General features: G+C 42.5%; 1 protein-coding gene across 1 annotated transcript in view; it reads left to right on the forward strand.

The window, feature by feature from the left end:
• Window positions 1-16,650, forward strand: part of TRABD2B (TraB domain containing 2B) — a 296,180-nt gene that overhangs the window by 257,272 nt on the left and 22,258 nt on the right. The window contains exon 6 of the mRNA XM_072867434.1: window positions 15,750-16,019. Coding sequence (XP_072723535.1) covers window positions 15,750-16,019 — 270 coding nt within the window. The remainder of the gene's footprint in view (window positions 1-15,749; window positions 16,020-16,650) is intronic.

The raw sequence follows: 16,650 nt of genomic DNA on the forward strand, positions 1-16,650 counted from the left end.
TTTGTACAACAGGACTAGTAAATTAAGAATGGCAAATATATAAAGCACTTGTCACAGTAAATAACTTAGAAGCCAGAATGCATTTTCATGTCATAATCATTGAATCATTTTTATGAGAAGTTAAAGTAAATTCATATATAATCTGTAAAGTATGTGAAGAGTTTAATTCGTCCAGTAAATCATGTGTTGGGAATACTGTACCCAGCTCCAGATCAGATACACTTCAGAGAAGCTTTAAGGTTTTAAAATCCTTCCACAAGCTAAACTGATCTCCAGAACCTTTGGAGGTTCACCCTTCTCTGGAGCTCGTGCTCCATGCAAGCGAACGTCATGCCAATATGTTTCCCATTTCCTGGGGATTAAACTGCTGTGTTTGATGACTCAGGACTTCCCAAGAAAGCAACTCGGTCACTCAGTCTGTCTGAAGCAGCCTCTGGTGTCTCAGAGGATGTCTTCTCTTGTGCAGTGATTCATGATTTCAGAGCAGAGGATCAGCTCTCTTATTTTTTTTCTTTCCACAAAGTTAATTAATAAAACAAATTTCTATTAATGGGTGTTGAAAGACTTTGGCTTTCCACCTACACTCCCAAATGCTCCGCATTCCAGGGAGAATGAAAAATGGACCTGTGAATAGAAACAGGAGGGAGGAAAAATGGATCAGATGCTGTATATGGATATAGACACAGTGGCTGTCAGTTGATATGATGGAAGAACATCCTGAATTAAGACAATTTCCTGCTATCATGATTGCTAAAAATACACTATTACAGTAATCCAATTTCAGAATTAATACATGCAAATTTAGAGAGAAAGATTGGGGCACAGGAAGTGTCTGACAGAAACTGAATTACCTGTTTGGGCCTCCACTTTGACCTCTTGTTCAGGCGGGTGGCCGCATGGATGGCAGTTGTTCTCCTTGTGAAAGTTGGATTCTTTGCCACCGTCACAGACCTCTGAGACTCCAGTTGGTCAGGAGAAGCACCTGGAGGATTTACCCCATCGTGGCCGCTGTGGACCTGGCTACGTCCATCTGTCTGCCTCATCTGTAGCCCCACCGTAGAACAGAATTTTTCATCAGCACCAAGAATTAGCCTAAATTTACACCCAGCATGGTCATAACTCCTGTTGACTTCAGCGAGAAAACAGTTGGTCCCACAGGGGACCAGAGTTGACAGAAGGACTAGATTTGGGCTATTTCCCTTTTCTACTGCTGTATGGGATGTCAGACCAGCTTACAACTCTGCAGTGCGACTCGCTGCTGGTGGCAGCTTGCAGAGGGAGGGAGACCTAATTTGGTGCTCTCGCTTGTGGGTAAGAGCACACTGAAGCCGTTCTCCACTGACTCCCAGAACATGGGTCAAGTCAGGGATACTAAGATGTTCCTGCTAACCTGAGCAACTCAGCAGCAAAGTCGTAGGCAGGCTCTGAGCGCTTTGGTATCCAATGCCCTGCCTGGCCACTAGATTTGAATCTCCTGTCATCTGACCCCAGCTTCACATTTCCAGATTACTCTTGCAAAAATAAAGGCAGTCACAGAAATACCTCTGTCGAGACAGCACATCCCTGTTTATGTTTGAACGGCTGATAGAATCTGGAGTCCCCAGCGATCAAAGTGCGTATTCAGGGAGATGAGCCCCATGTTGTGTTTGAAGTGAGTGCAGCACTTTGAAACAAGGATGAAGCAGGAATAAATCAGGATGAAGGATGTGGGGCATTAACTACTTTACATGAAATCCCTGCTGGAAAGACATGGTCAGTGTTCCAAAGTTTTCCTTGGAGAGTGCTCGGAAGTTGCATACCAGCCTATTTGTGGAAAGCTAAACAGTTCCCTGTTGTCCTTGATGTGAAACGCTTCCCAGATAAACACTTTCCCCCTCCATTGAAGAAAAACGATACAGCCTGTCCAGAGCTCTAACACAGAGGACTACGCTGGGCTGCTGCTCAGCCTCTGCAAAGTTGCTGGTTTCTGTTGGCATTGAGCTTTGCTAAAGGCTATAGTTCATGTACATGCCAGCATCATTAAGAAAAGGCTAAGTTAGTCAGTGAGACTGGGATAATCTTCAAGGGTTTAATAACACTGTGTGCCTGCATCTTTGTGTCTCTGGGTTCATTATACCCCTGGAATGTAAATCCCAATCCACAGTGGCGAAACAAGGTTCACATGGATCTCAAATACTTTTGTGGTATTGTCTCCTCCTGATTTCTGAAGGGGAAAGAAAACATTGCTAGCTTGAAATAAACTGACGTGGTTCTCTACAAGGACAGCAGTAAACCTCTGTTGCTGTAGTGCATTTAGGTTGTAACATTGCCTCCATTCACGGCATTTTAAGTCATTTCAAGGAATTATTCTTAACACCCGCAGAGTCAAGCCATCATATTCCAGCACAGAGAAGGTCCAGAAGTCCGTGCATGAACTTGGGAGAGAAAAAGCTGATTTCTGAAATCAGCAGCACTAAGAATCAAGGCTGTCTAACACCAGCGTAATACTGGTGGTGGTTTGGTCCAGGTCAGTGGGTGGCTCTTCCTCTGCTTCTCCCATCCTGGCAGATGCACATCTGAAGGACCTTGTTGTGTCCTCACTTCTGACTCCAGTTTGGGCACACACTTGGTTTTGTTGGGTGCCTCCTTCCTTCCTCCGTAGTGCCACCCAGGCTGAAGACCTCTTCCCAGGAGCAGCAGGTCATTCCACTCATTGACCTACAGTCAATGGATGCAATAGATGCACAGATTGGCTTTTTGCCACTATTTTGTGAAAGGAAACCTTGCTTTGCACTTGTGACAAAGGAATCATCTTTCTTCCCCTAGAGGCATGTGATTTCTTGCTAATGTTAAATGAGAATTTTGCACATGTATCAAACTTCTATGTATATTACGTTTTAGGTCACAAATGAAACTGGGAATTGCAGCTTCCATAGACATTTAGCAGGCATTGAGGTTTCAAATCCCTGAGGCAATTTTAGAAACATCCCCCTCAAGGAGAGAGGACATTGACTTGAAAGAAAGCAGAGTTAACAGGGGTTTTGTTTGTTTGTTTTACAAATGCAGCCATGAATTTAGGGCAATTCCTATGTATTCAAGCATTCATACTGATAGCAATCATTGCTGAATGGTCAGCAATTGCCACTCATACCAGTGAAAGTCGGCAAATTAAATGCACAGAAGTGTTTTAAATGAGATGATGGAGCAGGAGACTGATGTTATTTTCTTCTTTCACTGTTGGGGTGCACTGTCCCACTTCCCTCCCTCTTTACCTCCCCTGCCTTTCCAAGAAACCCCTGGTCAGCCTGTGAACGACAGACCTGATGAGGTCTAGGGGTCCTATGGGCTTTCTAATCGTTGGACTCTGGTATCTAGGAAAGGGCTGAGCTCACATCTGAGCCTTTCCTAATAAACCCTGACTCCTTCCTGCTTATTTTCATATAAATAAGGACATACACTCTTTTTTGATCTCTGTGCTACTCGGGATAATTCATTTACAACTGGTTGTCAGATTGAGTCTTACTAGAGAAGGGAGGGGACAGACAGGTGTGTGTGCAGGGTGTCATCATTTGCTTAGGAAAAGAGCATTGCTTGAGTAGCCTGTGCTTCTGTTCGGAATTAATGTCTCCGTCTCAGCAGGCCCGGTGGGGCAGCCCCAAGCACCTAGCCTCATCGCAGAGAGATGAGTCAGATGAATCCTTCTGCAGTTTTAATTAAAACATCTTATGTGGGCAGCATTTCAACAGCACGGGGTGGCAGTTTTGCAGTCTGGCCTGCGCTTATCTGTCCGCAGCGCTCACACGGCCCCACCAGCACAGCATCTCTCAGTCTTTGCTGTATTTCTTCTCACTATCTTCATGTGAGGTGGGGAGTTATCTCCATGGGTGAATGGAAAACTGGGGCGTAAAGATTTTTTTAACTCCCTGAAGAAAACTATGACAGCACAGCTAGTTTAGTGTTAGTTAAACTACTAACCCCTAAACAACTGAGCGATCCCTCTCCTTTTGGGATTTGATGAGCAGCGCTCAGGCTTGGGAGAGCTGTGAAAGCACTGGCAACACTGTGCTGCTCCAAATAAATACGAGACAGATCTCGGCCACCACAGAGCATGACACAGAGGTCATCTGAGTCTCCTTCCCAGTGCCTGAGACTCACCCGGTCCTCTCAGCACTTTCTTGTACAGATGTTTCCTATGTGGAGCTGCTTCCACTGAAGGCAGAAGTTTGTATGGGCTTTCTGTTTCTGGGCTTAGTGTCGCCTGGTACATGCCTGTCAATCTCACACCTGTGGTATGGAGACATCGCCTATCCAGGATTGATCTTAGCAGCCAGGGTAGACTGCAACAGCAGGAAAAAAAGTCAAGGGCTTTCTGTGTCTGACACCAACATAAATTCAGCTCTACTGTGCAGACAGTGTAGCAGAAAATGGGGTTCCCTAGGGGCCCTTTTGGCTAAAGCAGCATCCCTGACCTGTGCTGTGAATCCAACACTTACAGTGGAAGGTGGTCTGAGACAGAGAGGAGTCCTCACTTATTAAAAGATTAAGTCCTTGCAGGACAACTAGCAAGGAATGATATTCAGTGTGGATTCAGAAGCAGTGGAAAAAGCTGAATGAAGATTGCAAGCATAGAAGTTGAACCCTTGCTCCTCCAGACCCTTTGAAAATTAAGTGTGTATTCCAGTGCAGGGCCGTGTTGCAGAGACAGCCTGGTCCCACGAAGTTGGTAGGAGGGTGCACTCTCCACGGATAGAGAAGACAGTTCACTTTAATAATGTATACTAAAAAAAAAAAAAATTTAAATTACCAAATTATTCTGAGAATAGAAGAGTGATTTTGAGATAAAAAGCTCTCTGCTAGCAAAGGCATATTGGCTTTTCTCTAGTTTGAGCTGGATTACAGCAGCGCCTCAGTAGAAGTCCTAATTTGGCCACTCTCAAAGTGTTCCAGCTTTGCGTAGTGATAAGAAGCTCACGTAACTGCTAGAACCCATGCCAGATGCCAGGCATAGTTTTGATGAGTCTCTGACGTCTGTTAGACTTGTGATATTACATGCTTTTCAGTAGCTAGGCAGTGCTACAAATACTAGGCTGTGATACCCTCTCAAACAACTGGCACTTAGATAAAGCATTTCCAGACAAACAAACAAATAAATAAACACAGACTAAGAAGACACACATGCACGTACAACGGAGGGAGGAGGCTTCCTAACTGACTTACTGTGCTCTGGGGAGCAGCAGAACAAGTGGTTTTCATTTTCCGGGTGTTTCACTTACTGCCGTGTGGGGTTCTCTTCATGGGAGGAGAGCTGGGCTTAATTGCTGGTTTTGTGTATGCTTGTGTGCATGTATATAAACAGTTTATGTAGAAGTTGGGTCTGCTCAAGCTTGTGACAAGAGCCATTTGTCATTCATGTCGTTCGTGTTCACAAAGCACCCTCAGTGAAGGTTTCAACCACTGCCAGTCCCCAGTCTAAGTTATTATTTTTCCTTGACAAATTAAATATGCAGAGATTACATGAAGGGCACCTGAGGATCTTGATATCTCTTTGGTCAAGGAAGCCAGTTGGCCTAATTCTTCTGCTGGGCCAGCAGAAAGCCCCTGGTAGCCATGCATGGACATTCCTTCCCTTTGCTCCATTGGAAGATGACTGGCACCAGAATTGCTCCAAAAGTCCATCACTCTCCTCCCCCTTTTTGCAGCAGAACTGTTAGTCAGGGACCTAAGTAGACCTCCATAACTCCTGGTAGCCAGTGCTAACCAGTCAGACGCAGGAGGAAGGAAGCACTGTCTTTATGCAGACCCTCCTCCTCCTGCGTTTTTAGGTGTGTTGGTAACTCCTTGGAGCAGGTGAGCCCCCGAAGCTCCTTTGCAGTGAGGTCTATGGCAGAGTTCAGGGAGGAAGGCTGCAAAGGCTCTCGCTTTTGTACGGTTGAGTGCTGTGTTATTGTATCCTCATGATGCTCTGGCTGTATCTGTCTGTCATGGTCTCATACCCTTTCACTTGTCAGCTTGCCGAGATGGAGCTCTTTAATGTGTGCATTGTTTATTTCTGGGATTCTTAAATGTACCAGTAAAAATAATAGTAAAAGACATTGCAATGAAGGAGAGATATTTTCTGGGGTTAGTGCAAGTTTTCCTGTTTTAAGGGGAGAAGACCTAGGCCCTGTTGTTTGTAACGAGTCAGTGCAATTTACCCGAGTTCATTAAAAATCAATCTATCTTGTGGCCTCAGATGTCTCCTAGATATTCAAGCTGTAGTTCAAGGTCTAATCTCATAGGTTTCAATTTACAACCAGAAAAGAGAATATAAAACCTTATTTCCTTCCTTAAGGTTTCAGCAGCAATGTGCATGCTTCATTAATGAAGAATTTTAATGAAGGATGGATTTGTCAGACAGAAATAAGTATTTGATACAAGCAGTTTCATCAGTGTGAGTTAACACAGAGAGGGAACCCAGGTGAAACCAGGCTAATAGGTAGAGAGACCTTATGTGAAGTCCGTTAACATTAGCGTTGACAGAACAGCATTAGACATTAAAGCAAGAGGAGTTTGGAGGAAGAACTCTCCTGCCTTCATCATGTTTCAAGGGCTCTGTCCATTACTGTGCAGTAAAAATGCCCACAGACAGGCTGAAGTGTTGTCTGAATAGGGTTTCTGACAACTGTTTTGTTCTTTTCTTGGAAACACTCAGGCCCTGTGATAAAAACAATGCCGATGGGCTATAACAGTATTTTGGAGAAAGGCAGACTGGCTCTGTGTTCCTTTTTTTAGCTCAGCAGCCATCAATGGCTAAGCAGATCAGATGTTTTACAGTGTCAGCTACAGAGAGGAAAAGTGGATTCCATGTAACAGAGATGTGGGACCTCTTGCAGGCATGGTCTTCTTATGGCTCTTCTTATGGTTCCACACTTCTGCCTGCTGCTCAGTTTAAGTGGTCCATCTCTCTCTCCTTCTCGTGATAGCAGCTACTTATGTGCCTACATTATCTGTGATCTTGCAATTGTAAGAGCCTGGACTGAACGAGGTACTTAAGGAAGACAAGTTGCCATGCTTGTACAGATTTGTGATCCACCCAGTATCTCGTCTCTGCCAGGGCCCAGCTTCAAGAGCATCAGAGGGACATGCAGGAAACAGCGCCAGGCATACATTGAATAATCTGCCCTTAGTTTAAGTCTGATGTCAGTGAAAATGTTTTAGTCCCTCAAGCTAGGCATTTGGTACCTTGCTCAGCTGATGTCTCTGTAGAGAGTTTATTTTTAAGACGTGATGGAAAATACAGACTCCTCCAGATGCTTCTTCTCTCTGGAGGATCCAGCAGAGAAGGGAAACCAATTCCCAAAGGAGACAATCTGGGAGCAGAATTCAATTTGGATTGCAAACGAGTAAGATACAGACAACAGTTGTGTATTAGCTGTAATTCTACTGAGGAATCAAAATCAAGCAGCCAGTTTGGGGGATTTTTTTTGTCAGTCAGTTTCTTAATCTTGAAACCTGTTTGGATGACAACTACTGGGATGGAACAAATGCATCCTCACTTTCTTTTCTGTGCTTAAACCGAGGTCAGGAATGGTTTGGGAATAACAACGTGTGAGATGAGAATAGTTTTGTAACTGAGTTAGCAAACCTGCCTTTACGCATGCTATACAGCTCACTGTCCCAAAAGCTGATGATGACTAGAGAGGAGCAGACATCAGGAGCTCCATTGACTTAAAATGGAAGTAGGAGAGAGACGAGTTTTGGTGAGTATTTCTAGTTTGATTGTGGCAGCTGGAGGAGAAAGAAGGATTTGTTCAGCCCTTGACTTGCTTTCTGGTCACTGGAGTCTGAGATCCTAACTGCTGAGATGAGATGGTGGCATTTGGTCACCATTGTCCACTTTCTCAGACACTGCCCAAACCACCGTAAATACATTGTAGAATCAGAACTGGCCCAAAACCCTAAGCCCAAATCAAAACTTTGGAAATGTCACAATTAGACCTGAAGAAACTTGGTGTTGCAGATTGGGTCTAACTGGATAAGAATTTTATGCTTTGCAGAACTTGTTGAATGATGGAAGTTAATTTCCAGCACCTGAAAAATCTGCTGTGTATAATTAATATGACATCACCTCAAAGAAACATAGAAAGATCAGAGAGTTTATAAAGAGGAAACAGAGATTACATTGCCCAGTAATAAGTCCACCATTGTTCTTTATTAAAGCAATATATATGTGTGTATTAAAAAGTTATTAACAGGAAAGAGCAATATATTTACTCTAGTTACTAATGGTTTTCAAGCAATAACAGAAAAAAAAATGTGTGGAATAAAGCTTGAAAATATTCCAATTCAATAAAAATGCAACCCTAAAATCTTCTTTTGTGGTGTAATACCATCACTTTAGATTCATGAGAAAGCCTGTGTATTCTTGGCAGATTTGGACAGAAGTCAGGATTTCAAATCCAGAGGTAATGCTGATACTCCAACATTTGTTTCTGTCCAAAATCAGGGAGGAAAAGCAGAAGTATTGAAAATTCATGGCAAAGGCAGCACTCAAAAATTTATTAGAAGACGCTGAAACATTTCAGTTAACATTATGTGGCAAGTCTTCCAGTGGTACATGGACGTACAGGAGTTGTAATTTGAATGTGATGCCCTTTCTCTCCTCTTCCTCCAAGTGAAGTAGACTTCCAGAACAAACCAGATGTCCCAGGACAGCTGCACAGCTACGTGCTCCCATGTTGAACCAGGATGCTTGAGCAGAAAAGATCCCATCTTGATCTGTGGGATAGGTATTCTGTCCAAGGAGCTTTAAGTACAACTTCCATAAGACAGTGAGGCACCAAAGGCAGCTGTATTATGAATATTTTGCTTAAACCAAACTACCCAGGCAGAAATAGCTTAGCACTAAATTGGTATGGTCATAGTAAGATAGTGAAGATTTAGGGAATAGAGTCTGAGGAGAGGCTTTGTGTGCCACAAGCAGAGAAGGTTCTTATTTGCTATTAATGTGGGAGATGGAAGCAAGACTGGAGGGTCGACCCATCCTTCCTCTGTGGGCACAGCCCATCTTCTGAGGCTGGAGTGTGCAGCTTACACAGTTTACACTAGAGATGCATGAACAAAGGATTATTCAGTTCAAGAATTGAACCAAACAGTCGAGAAGGGGAAATAAGTTCAGAGCAATCTGAAGTGGAATATTTTGAGGACATTTTTGAAGGCAGGGGTTGGGTTTTGTTGGGTTTTTGTCATTTTTATTTATTAGTTGGGTTTTTCTTTTTAATTTAGATCAATTTTTAAACAAAAAAGGCCACTTGTAGCATTTAAGTCTTTGAAAACAGAAGACTAAAAAAAATTAAAAGCTTTGTTCAGAAAGTGCTGAAATGAAACATTTTGAGTTTTCTGAAATAAAAGAATTCATATGAAAATGTGGAAATGGCACGTTACAAATGTTTCAGCTGTCCTCTCTTTTTTTCAGCAAATTCAACCGGTAAAGTTGCAGAAAGCTTGCATTTCTTCTCCTATGCCCTAGATCAGCTGCACTTTTAATGAGATGGAATAGATAACGAAAGTTTTACTTACTTCTCTTATTTTATAGTTTCTCAAACTGGGAAGGAAAACATCACCATCCATGGGAATATTTTGACCTCACAAGCTTTTCACTTCATTTATGCACGGAGTTGAGGGTTTGCATATATGTGTACACTGAGGACCAAATTCCCTTTCAAACAAAGGACACTGTTCTTGAACAACAGCGATTCTTCCCAGAGAAGTAGTCTGACATGGATTCTCAGTCCAGAGATACTATCCAAGTTTGGGGTGGACTGTAATCTAATTTAACTACTTATCCTAATTTAACTTCTGGTGAGATGTAGTTGACTCTGGTGCAAAAATGAAAAAACAACTTTGTTTCCAAATTCTATTAAGAAATGGAAATGCTTTAACTTTAGTGTACAGGCCTAAGGCAACTGCATCCTAAATAAAATAACCTCATTATAATTAAGCCGATCATGCAAGTGAATAATCAGGGATTTCACAGGTATTCTCTTCTACTGTCTCTTGAACCCAAATTCTTCCTCAGTAATTTATGGCACTTACTTACCGAAGCAGCTCAGATAACTTAGGTATGGAGAGAATCTAATTCTCCAGTCTATTCTTTGGAGTTACTGTCCTTTGCAGTAAAAAAAACCTCACAGAGATATATATATGCTTTCATCTTGAAGGATATGAACTGCGTGGTGGTATGCACAGGTGTCACCTAGTTATGTGAGACCATGGTCTAAATCCATACCTCCCATCACTAGTAAGAGGCCCTATAAGCTATGCTGGGGTGGATTAGGATTTCTGCCTGGTTTTCTGTTCTTCTTTTGTTTGCTGCTCTCCCAAGAGCTTTGAAAATCTGAGTTTCATCCTAGCGTGGAAGAGAAAAAAAACATAAAACTTCTTGTGGGACAGGACATTCTGGTGCCCGTTTTGTGGGTGTGCATGACTGCTCTCTCTGAGATGCATAAGGAAAAAAAAGGAAGAAGCAGATGTCTCTGTGGCCTGTGGCAAGGGGAGCAAGGGTGCGTGCAAAGGACTGACGAATTCCTGCCTTGACAAAGACTCCCAAACTGGAATTTATGAGAATCCGTCTATAATAAAATGCTCTTAACTTAGTGTCTGGCTGTCATCCGGGTGCATCCCAAGAACGGTGGCATAAGGATAAAGCTGCCACATCACACATTCCTTGCTATCACCACAGCTTCTCTCTTGATGAAACAAAATATTTCCTTGTCTGACAGTTCTCAAAATTGAAGCAAGAAAACCTCAGCGATGTTGCTGTACTTGGAAGCGTATGCAAAGCATGGCAGTCTTCTGAGCAAAACTTTTCCATTACTCGCGCTACAAAGACAAGATGCAAATAACAGATTGGCAGACTTGCATTTTAGAAGATTCTGCACATATCTGAGGGAACAGAAACTTTACCGCAAGATTGATGAAAAAATAGATTGATGGTTTAGTTGTGTGGAAGATGTGTATGGTCAGCAAAGGTATGTCCTTTTCTTATGAGCTAAAGCAAGGGCAAATTCCTGGCCCTGCTGAAGCACAGGGGAGGCTCGATGAAACTCACCCCAAACATTTTTAGCATTACCCCAGCAGGGTCAGTGGGCAGAGGCGTTAGTGGGGTCTGCCCCGGTTGATGCTCCCTTCAGACAATTGTCAATGAATCGGTGGTTGGGAAAACCCCTGTTGGTGGGGACGAGGTGCAGTACAAGGTGTAGTGTCAATACCACGCAGCCTCCACCCGTGGGGACAGGTGGGCTATTTGCAAGAGCCGTTCAGAGCACAAACAAAACGTGGATGTTCCGATTCGCCCTACAGAGGAGGTTATCAAGCCTGGAGATGGTCACGGCCCTCTGAGCTGCGGAAATTGAATACCCGATGTGAGGAGTAGGAAGATGCCTGCCTGGGCAGGGAGAAAGGCATGGCCAGACTGCCAGGTGGCTTGGGATTGAATGAAAGTGGGACCTGGGCAATTTTAAGCCTGGGAATTACGAAAAGAAGCTGTTACAGAACTTCATGGTGTTAATGTCATTTTTCTGACCAGATCAATAACCCTAGCAAATCCCGATGATGAGTCAATTTTCTTTTGTCAGTGCCAGCACAGAGCGACGGTAGAGACCACAAGGCAGAGAGAGAAATGCTGAGACAGCCTAATTGAGCATACAGCTCAGCCTAAACTACTTGCGTGTTTTGTTTTGTTCTTTTAATTCTTGAAAAGAATTAGAAAAGGATGGCAAATTTCACCAGAAGTGAAACAAAACCACAGGGGTCTTTGGCTGTGGATTAAGCATTTTCAAGAACTAGCAAGAATAAATGTTTTCGTTTTCACCCTGTTTTCTGTACCTTAGGACCAAGCCACGTAGGATATTTGCTGAGACTCCCAAGCTTTCTTATTTGGACTCTGTTATTGTAGAGAACTTGTTTTGCAGAACTGTGCATCCCAGGGAAGGAAATTAAGGTCAGAGATGAGAAAAACCCACCTAAGGGCCTGAAATACTTTTAGTTTCTCAAAGACCACCCTGTGTGGGAATGATAGATTTAAAAATGGGTGGCACCTCTAAGCCTGGAGTTGTATCAAGTTATTCATGAAAAATCTCTGAGATCTTTGTGTAGACCAAGATATTTGGGTGGTACTTTCTCAGTCTTTCTTCAGAAGAGGCACTGTGGCCTCACAAACTGAAAACTAGCCCTGCTTTTTCTCTGGCTTTAAAAATAACTATGTATCTTGAAAAGCTGTCTCAGCAGTAGTGAAGGAGTGGAAAAAAAAGTGTATTATATCCCCATGGTTTCATACAGTGCAGCTGTGCTAACAGAGTGCATTGAGACTGAGACCAAAGGAAAAGCACTAAATAGTCCATGAAATTATCAGTTGAATCTAACTGTAAAGCTTCATGCAATGGGGAGATCTGTTGTCCAGGTATCCTATTGCAGATGGGAGGTTTGTCCTTTTTTTTTTTTTTAGGGGGTAAAAAATCCAGAATATTAATAAATTCAAGCCCTTTGTATTGGTAAAATTTTTACTGAAATCAATGGGAAAATTATCTTCTGATAGGAAGTCCACCTTACTTGGAATTAAAATCTTTAAATATTCTTACAGTGTATTTGGATTAAATATCCATTTCTGTGGGATTAAAAGCTTTGATTTCACTTCTGGTTGAATGTCTGTAGGATGATGATCAGATTTGAAAACAACTAGGTCTCTAGATTTATTAAATCAGTTTTAAAAAAAAGTAATTTTTTTTAAAGAAGCAAGCATGCATCAACATACAGCCTTCAACAGTCCCTCCTAGGTCTTGGGGTAATTATTAGTAGTACAGGAATAATGGAACAAGTATCGACCAAATGTAATATGCAGTTGCCACAGTGGAGCTATTCCCCCTGCGTCAACTCTAAAGTACAAGTGGTTAGTTTATAACCCTCTTTAGGTTACAACATTTTAATGTTTCTTCAGTGTTTATTCATTCTCTTCCCAAAGAATGTTCTGAAATACCGAGTTTACAACCTGTGGCTCATGTGATGGTAGTGGAAACAATTAAGGTAGAAGCTTTCAAAGCCACCACTGGGATTTTGATGCCCAAACTCATTAATTTTAATAAGAAGTGAGCTGCCAGTCGTCTTAAGTGGTTTCTAAAATCTCAACCCATAAAAACACCTCTCTACTGGTTCCAGTTTACTAGGAACTCAGAGCAAGGTAAACACGTGTAACAAAATAGTAGGTGTTAAAAGGTGGAAAGTATGTGTTCAGATGTCATTCAAGGAACCAAATGGCAGCCCCAGCCTTGAGCTGGCAGATGTGGGCTGACATGAGGGCTGCTCCTACCTTCAGCATCTTGAGGAATTACTGATCAGAACATGAGGCACAGTTTTGGTGGCAAGAAGAAAGTCAATGGAAACAGAAGTCTTGGCAACAGCTCAGTTATAGCTGTGATGATCACACTGTTTGTCTACTTTGGGGTCTCATGTCTGCTCCATGCTCTTGCCTTCTTAACGTGCTTCTGCCCACCACAGCCTTGTGGCCAGGGTAGTGCTCTTCTCCCCAGTGTGCAGATGGATGGCTGGGTTGCAGGAAGACCTGGGTGAATTCACACCACACAGTGAAGAGCAGAGGTATCCAGAGCTGTCTTTGGGCAGTATCAACCAGCTTGTATTCCCATTGCTTTGGCACAAGCGCAGCAGGCAATGAGGTCGGGGTTTTCTTGCCACCCGTTGCTGCCTGCTGCCATTGCAGTTACCCACGTGGTGTTTGTAGATGCTTGGTCCAGGTCCTTCCTACCTGCCTAACTTGTCCTATCCAAGTTCACACTCTGTTATCTTCCAAGCTGCTAAATGGCTGCATTTGCATGTTGATACTTCACTGATCCACCATCATGAATGGATAAAAATTAAGAACTGTCTGCTGTGGCCTGAGGGACCCACCCAATGCAAACCTATGAGAGCCTTTCCTTTTACATGAGTCTAGAGATGCTTTGCTTCAGCCATTAGCCTATGTCACAGCCTAAGAAGTCTTGAAGGCTTTGGAGAGCACCAAGATCTCTCAAAGAAAGTTGCTGCACTGATGAAAGCTCATCCTCAACATGAATCATGGAAGAAAGTCTTAATGGGGAAAAAAATCCAGAACCACCAGATCTCTCTGTGGTGTAAAACAGAGCATGGAGTGAGTATGAATGAGTTTGAAAAGGACTCACTGAGAGTCTGAATGCTTGGAAAAAGAGGAAAAATATGGGATTTTCTTGTGTCTTTTATTAATGAAAGCAACCTTGGAGAATTTTAGAATTAGTTTAAACAAGTGTCTTTCTTTTCGTATCTGTCATATGATCACTGAAGAACTTCATTAATGTTGGCTATGTGTGACAAAGTTCCTGTAGTTTTTGCCAGTGAGTCTCGTAGTAGCAACAATTAATTATCAGTAGCTATTGGAAGGACCTTTGGGTGAAACATGATGCAGTGGAAGTAGAGATGACTATCTTGACTGCTATTGTAATAGACTTCAAAAAAATCAAAAAGAAAAAAAGCTGCCATTAGTAGTAGATGTGACTTTTTGGAAGAGAACAAAATGTTCCATAAATGCAACATGTGGTTTCACTTGCAGCACATTTTGTACATTGTCACCAATGAAGTTTAGGATTTTTTATTACTTTTTCATTAAAATGTCTTACTGGTTTCACTCAGGAGGCAAAAGTTTTCACGTGGCTTTAATTGTTTCTGTCATAAAAGTCATAGCATCCATGTAACAGAAATAGTTTTGCAGACCATGGCTTCATATTGCCTATTAATTCTCTTCCATTTTCTGTACCTACAATTAATTGGGCCATCCCAGAGAGAGAAAAAGTTTCTCTCTTGCAAATAACACCAAACAGGAACTTCTACTGAAGTTAGGGGAAAAAAATCACTTTGTGTCAGTACTGGTTTATTAGATTTTTGTTTCAGATATCTTAGCTCACAAATATAAGTTCACATGGCCACGTATCAAAGGAAAGAGTTTGTATTGACTTTTTTCTAAAATTAGTGAAACTCTAGATGAAAACAATAAAAGGCCTTTTTCCGCATAGTTCCGGTCAGATACAAGAGGCGGTAGTATTTCAAACAGGAGCAAAGAGCTCTGGCCGTATTGTTGGAAGGTGGCTTTGGACAGATCATTTACCCCCTTTTTTGCTTCATTTCTCCATTATACAAAAACTGCTGGAGTTCAGGTCTCACATATCCCATCCCAGCAGCCTAGCTATTAGGCCATGCTTCTGTCATCAATCTGGGCTTCCCTTTCACCAGTCCTAACTCGGATGAAGAAGCGTAATTATTGTTGCAGTCAAAACAATGACTTGTTTTCCACAGGTGATATCCAAAGTTGAAAAAAAAAAAAGAAGGGAACTAGTGTTATCTCATTAATTTAAGATCAGCTTCTGTTAAGGCATCTGTTTTCCTCAGAGAGGGTCACAGTTTTGCCATTTAACCTTCATCCCAGGGGGGAGGTGACATTGACCCCTACCGCAGGCTCTAAAGCCTGCAAGAAGTCATTAAAATGCCAGAAAACAGCAATAGCTTATCAACTGCCTTTTCCCCCTTTTTCAGTTTAGTGTTTATTTGAAAGCTTGCTAGGAAATGCCACTGCTGTCTTTAGTTGCTGCCCCAGAGCAAAAGCCTTTCTCCTTGTACACCTTCTTAGCAGTTTAGTGGCGTAGTTCTCTGCTTTCACTTTTTCTTAGCACGATCCCTCGCTTATTCATCAAATGTTTAAATGTTGTGTTTTGCAGTTCAAGGACAACAAAGACAAGCCCAGCCTTGGAAGGGTCCTCAGCCACAGCCCTGCCCGCTGTCCAGCTTTCTGAGCAGGTCCCACTGATGTCTCCTTCCCTGAAGCCCCTGCAGGTGGATGAAGAAGACAGCCTGTCTCCTCACCTCCTGTTGCCAGATAGCATCAGCCAGCTGGAAGAGTTTGGCAGGCAGAAGAAATGGCACAAGAAGCAGCACAAACACCATCGCCAGAGGCAGTTCAATGACCTCTGGGTTCGGATAGAAGACAGGTGAGTCATAACTTTTATGGTCCCTGTCCTCTTCCTGCTGTCTCCTAACTAGTTGCACTTTAAAGATCCCAGCTCTTGTTGATTAGACCATAAGGAGGGTTGGAAAAGGCTAAATGGGAGAGACAGGGAGTGAGGTGATGTTTTTGGAGCCTAATGAAGAACTAGGAGGAAGGCTCATAGGCACGTTTGATCTAAAAGGAAAGAGGAAAAAAGCTAATGCTTAGAATGTTTAAAATATACAGAAACAAAGACTTGTCAGAGTAAAAACAGGAAGAAAATGACAATGGAAAGTACTCTGTGTTTCTCACCCACTCTTTCTTCCAGTGATTATTTTCCAATCTTTACTGTCAGTTTTCAGCCCAAAGACCTGCCCATTTTTCCAAGCATGCAGAATATTCCTGGGAGTTTTTAAGATTCTGACATATCTGACTTTCAATCTTCTTAACTGTGTTCTGGGGCTGAAATGCTTTAACATCTCAGACTGCAGTGAAAACAGCAACTGAGGCAAAATGAAGTACTTAACTAAGGCCTCTATGTGAAGAGAATGGAGGTAGGCACATTTCCATGGCCATTCCAGTCTTAGTCCAAGGTTAAAAACTCCCATTCAGTGTTTGAATAAGAGCCTTCATGT

The sequence above is a fragment of the Ciconia boyciana genome, chromosome 7, assembly GCF_034638445.1.
Source record: "Ciconia boyciana chromosome 7, ASM3463844v1, whole genome shotgun sequence".
NCBI lineage: Eukaryota > Metazoa > Chordata > Aves > Ciconiiformes > Ciconiidae > Ciconia > Ciconia boyciana.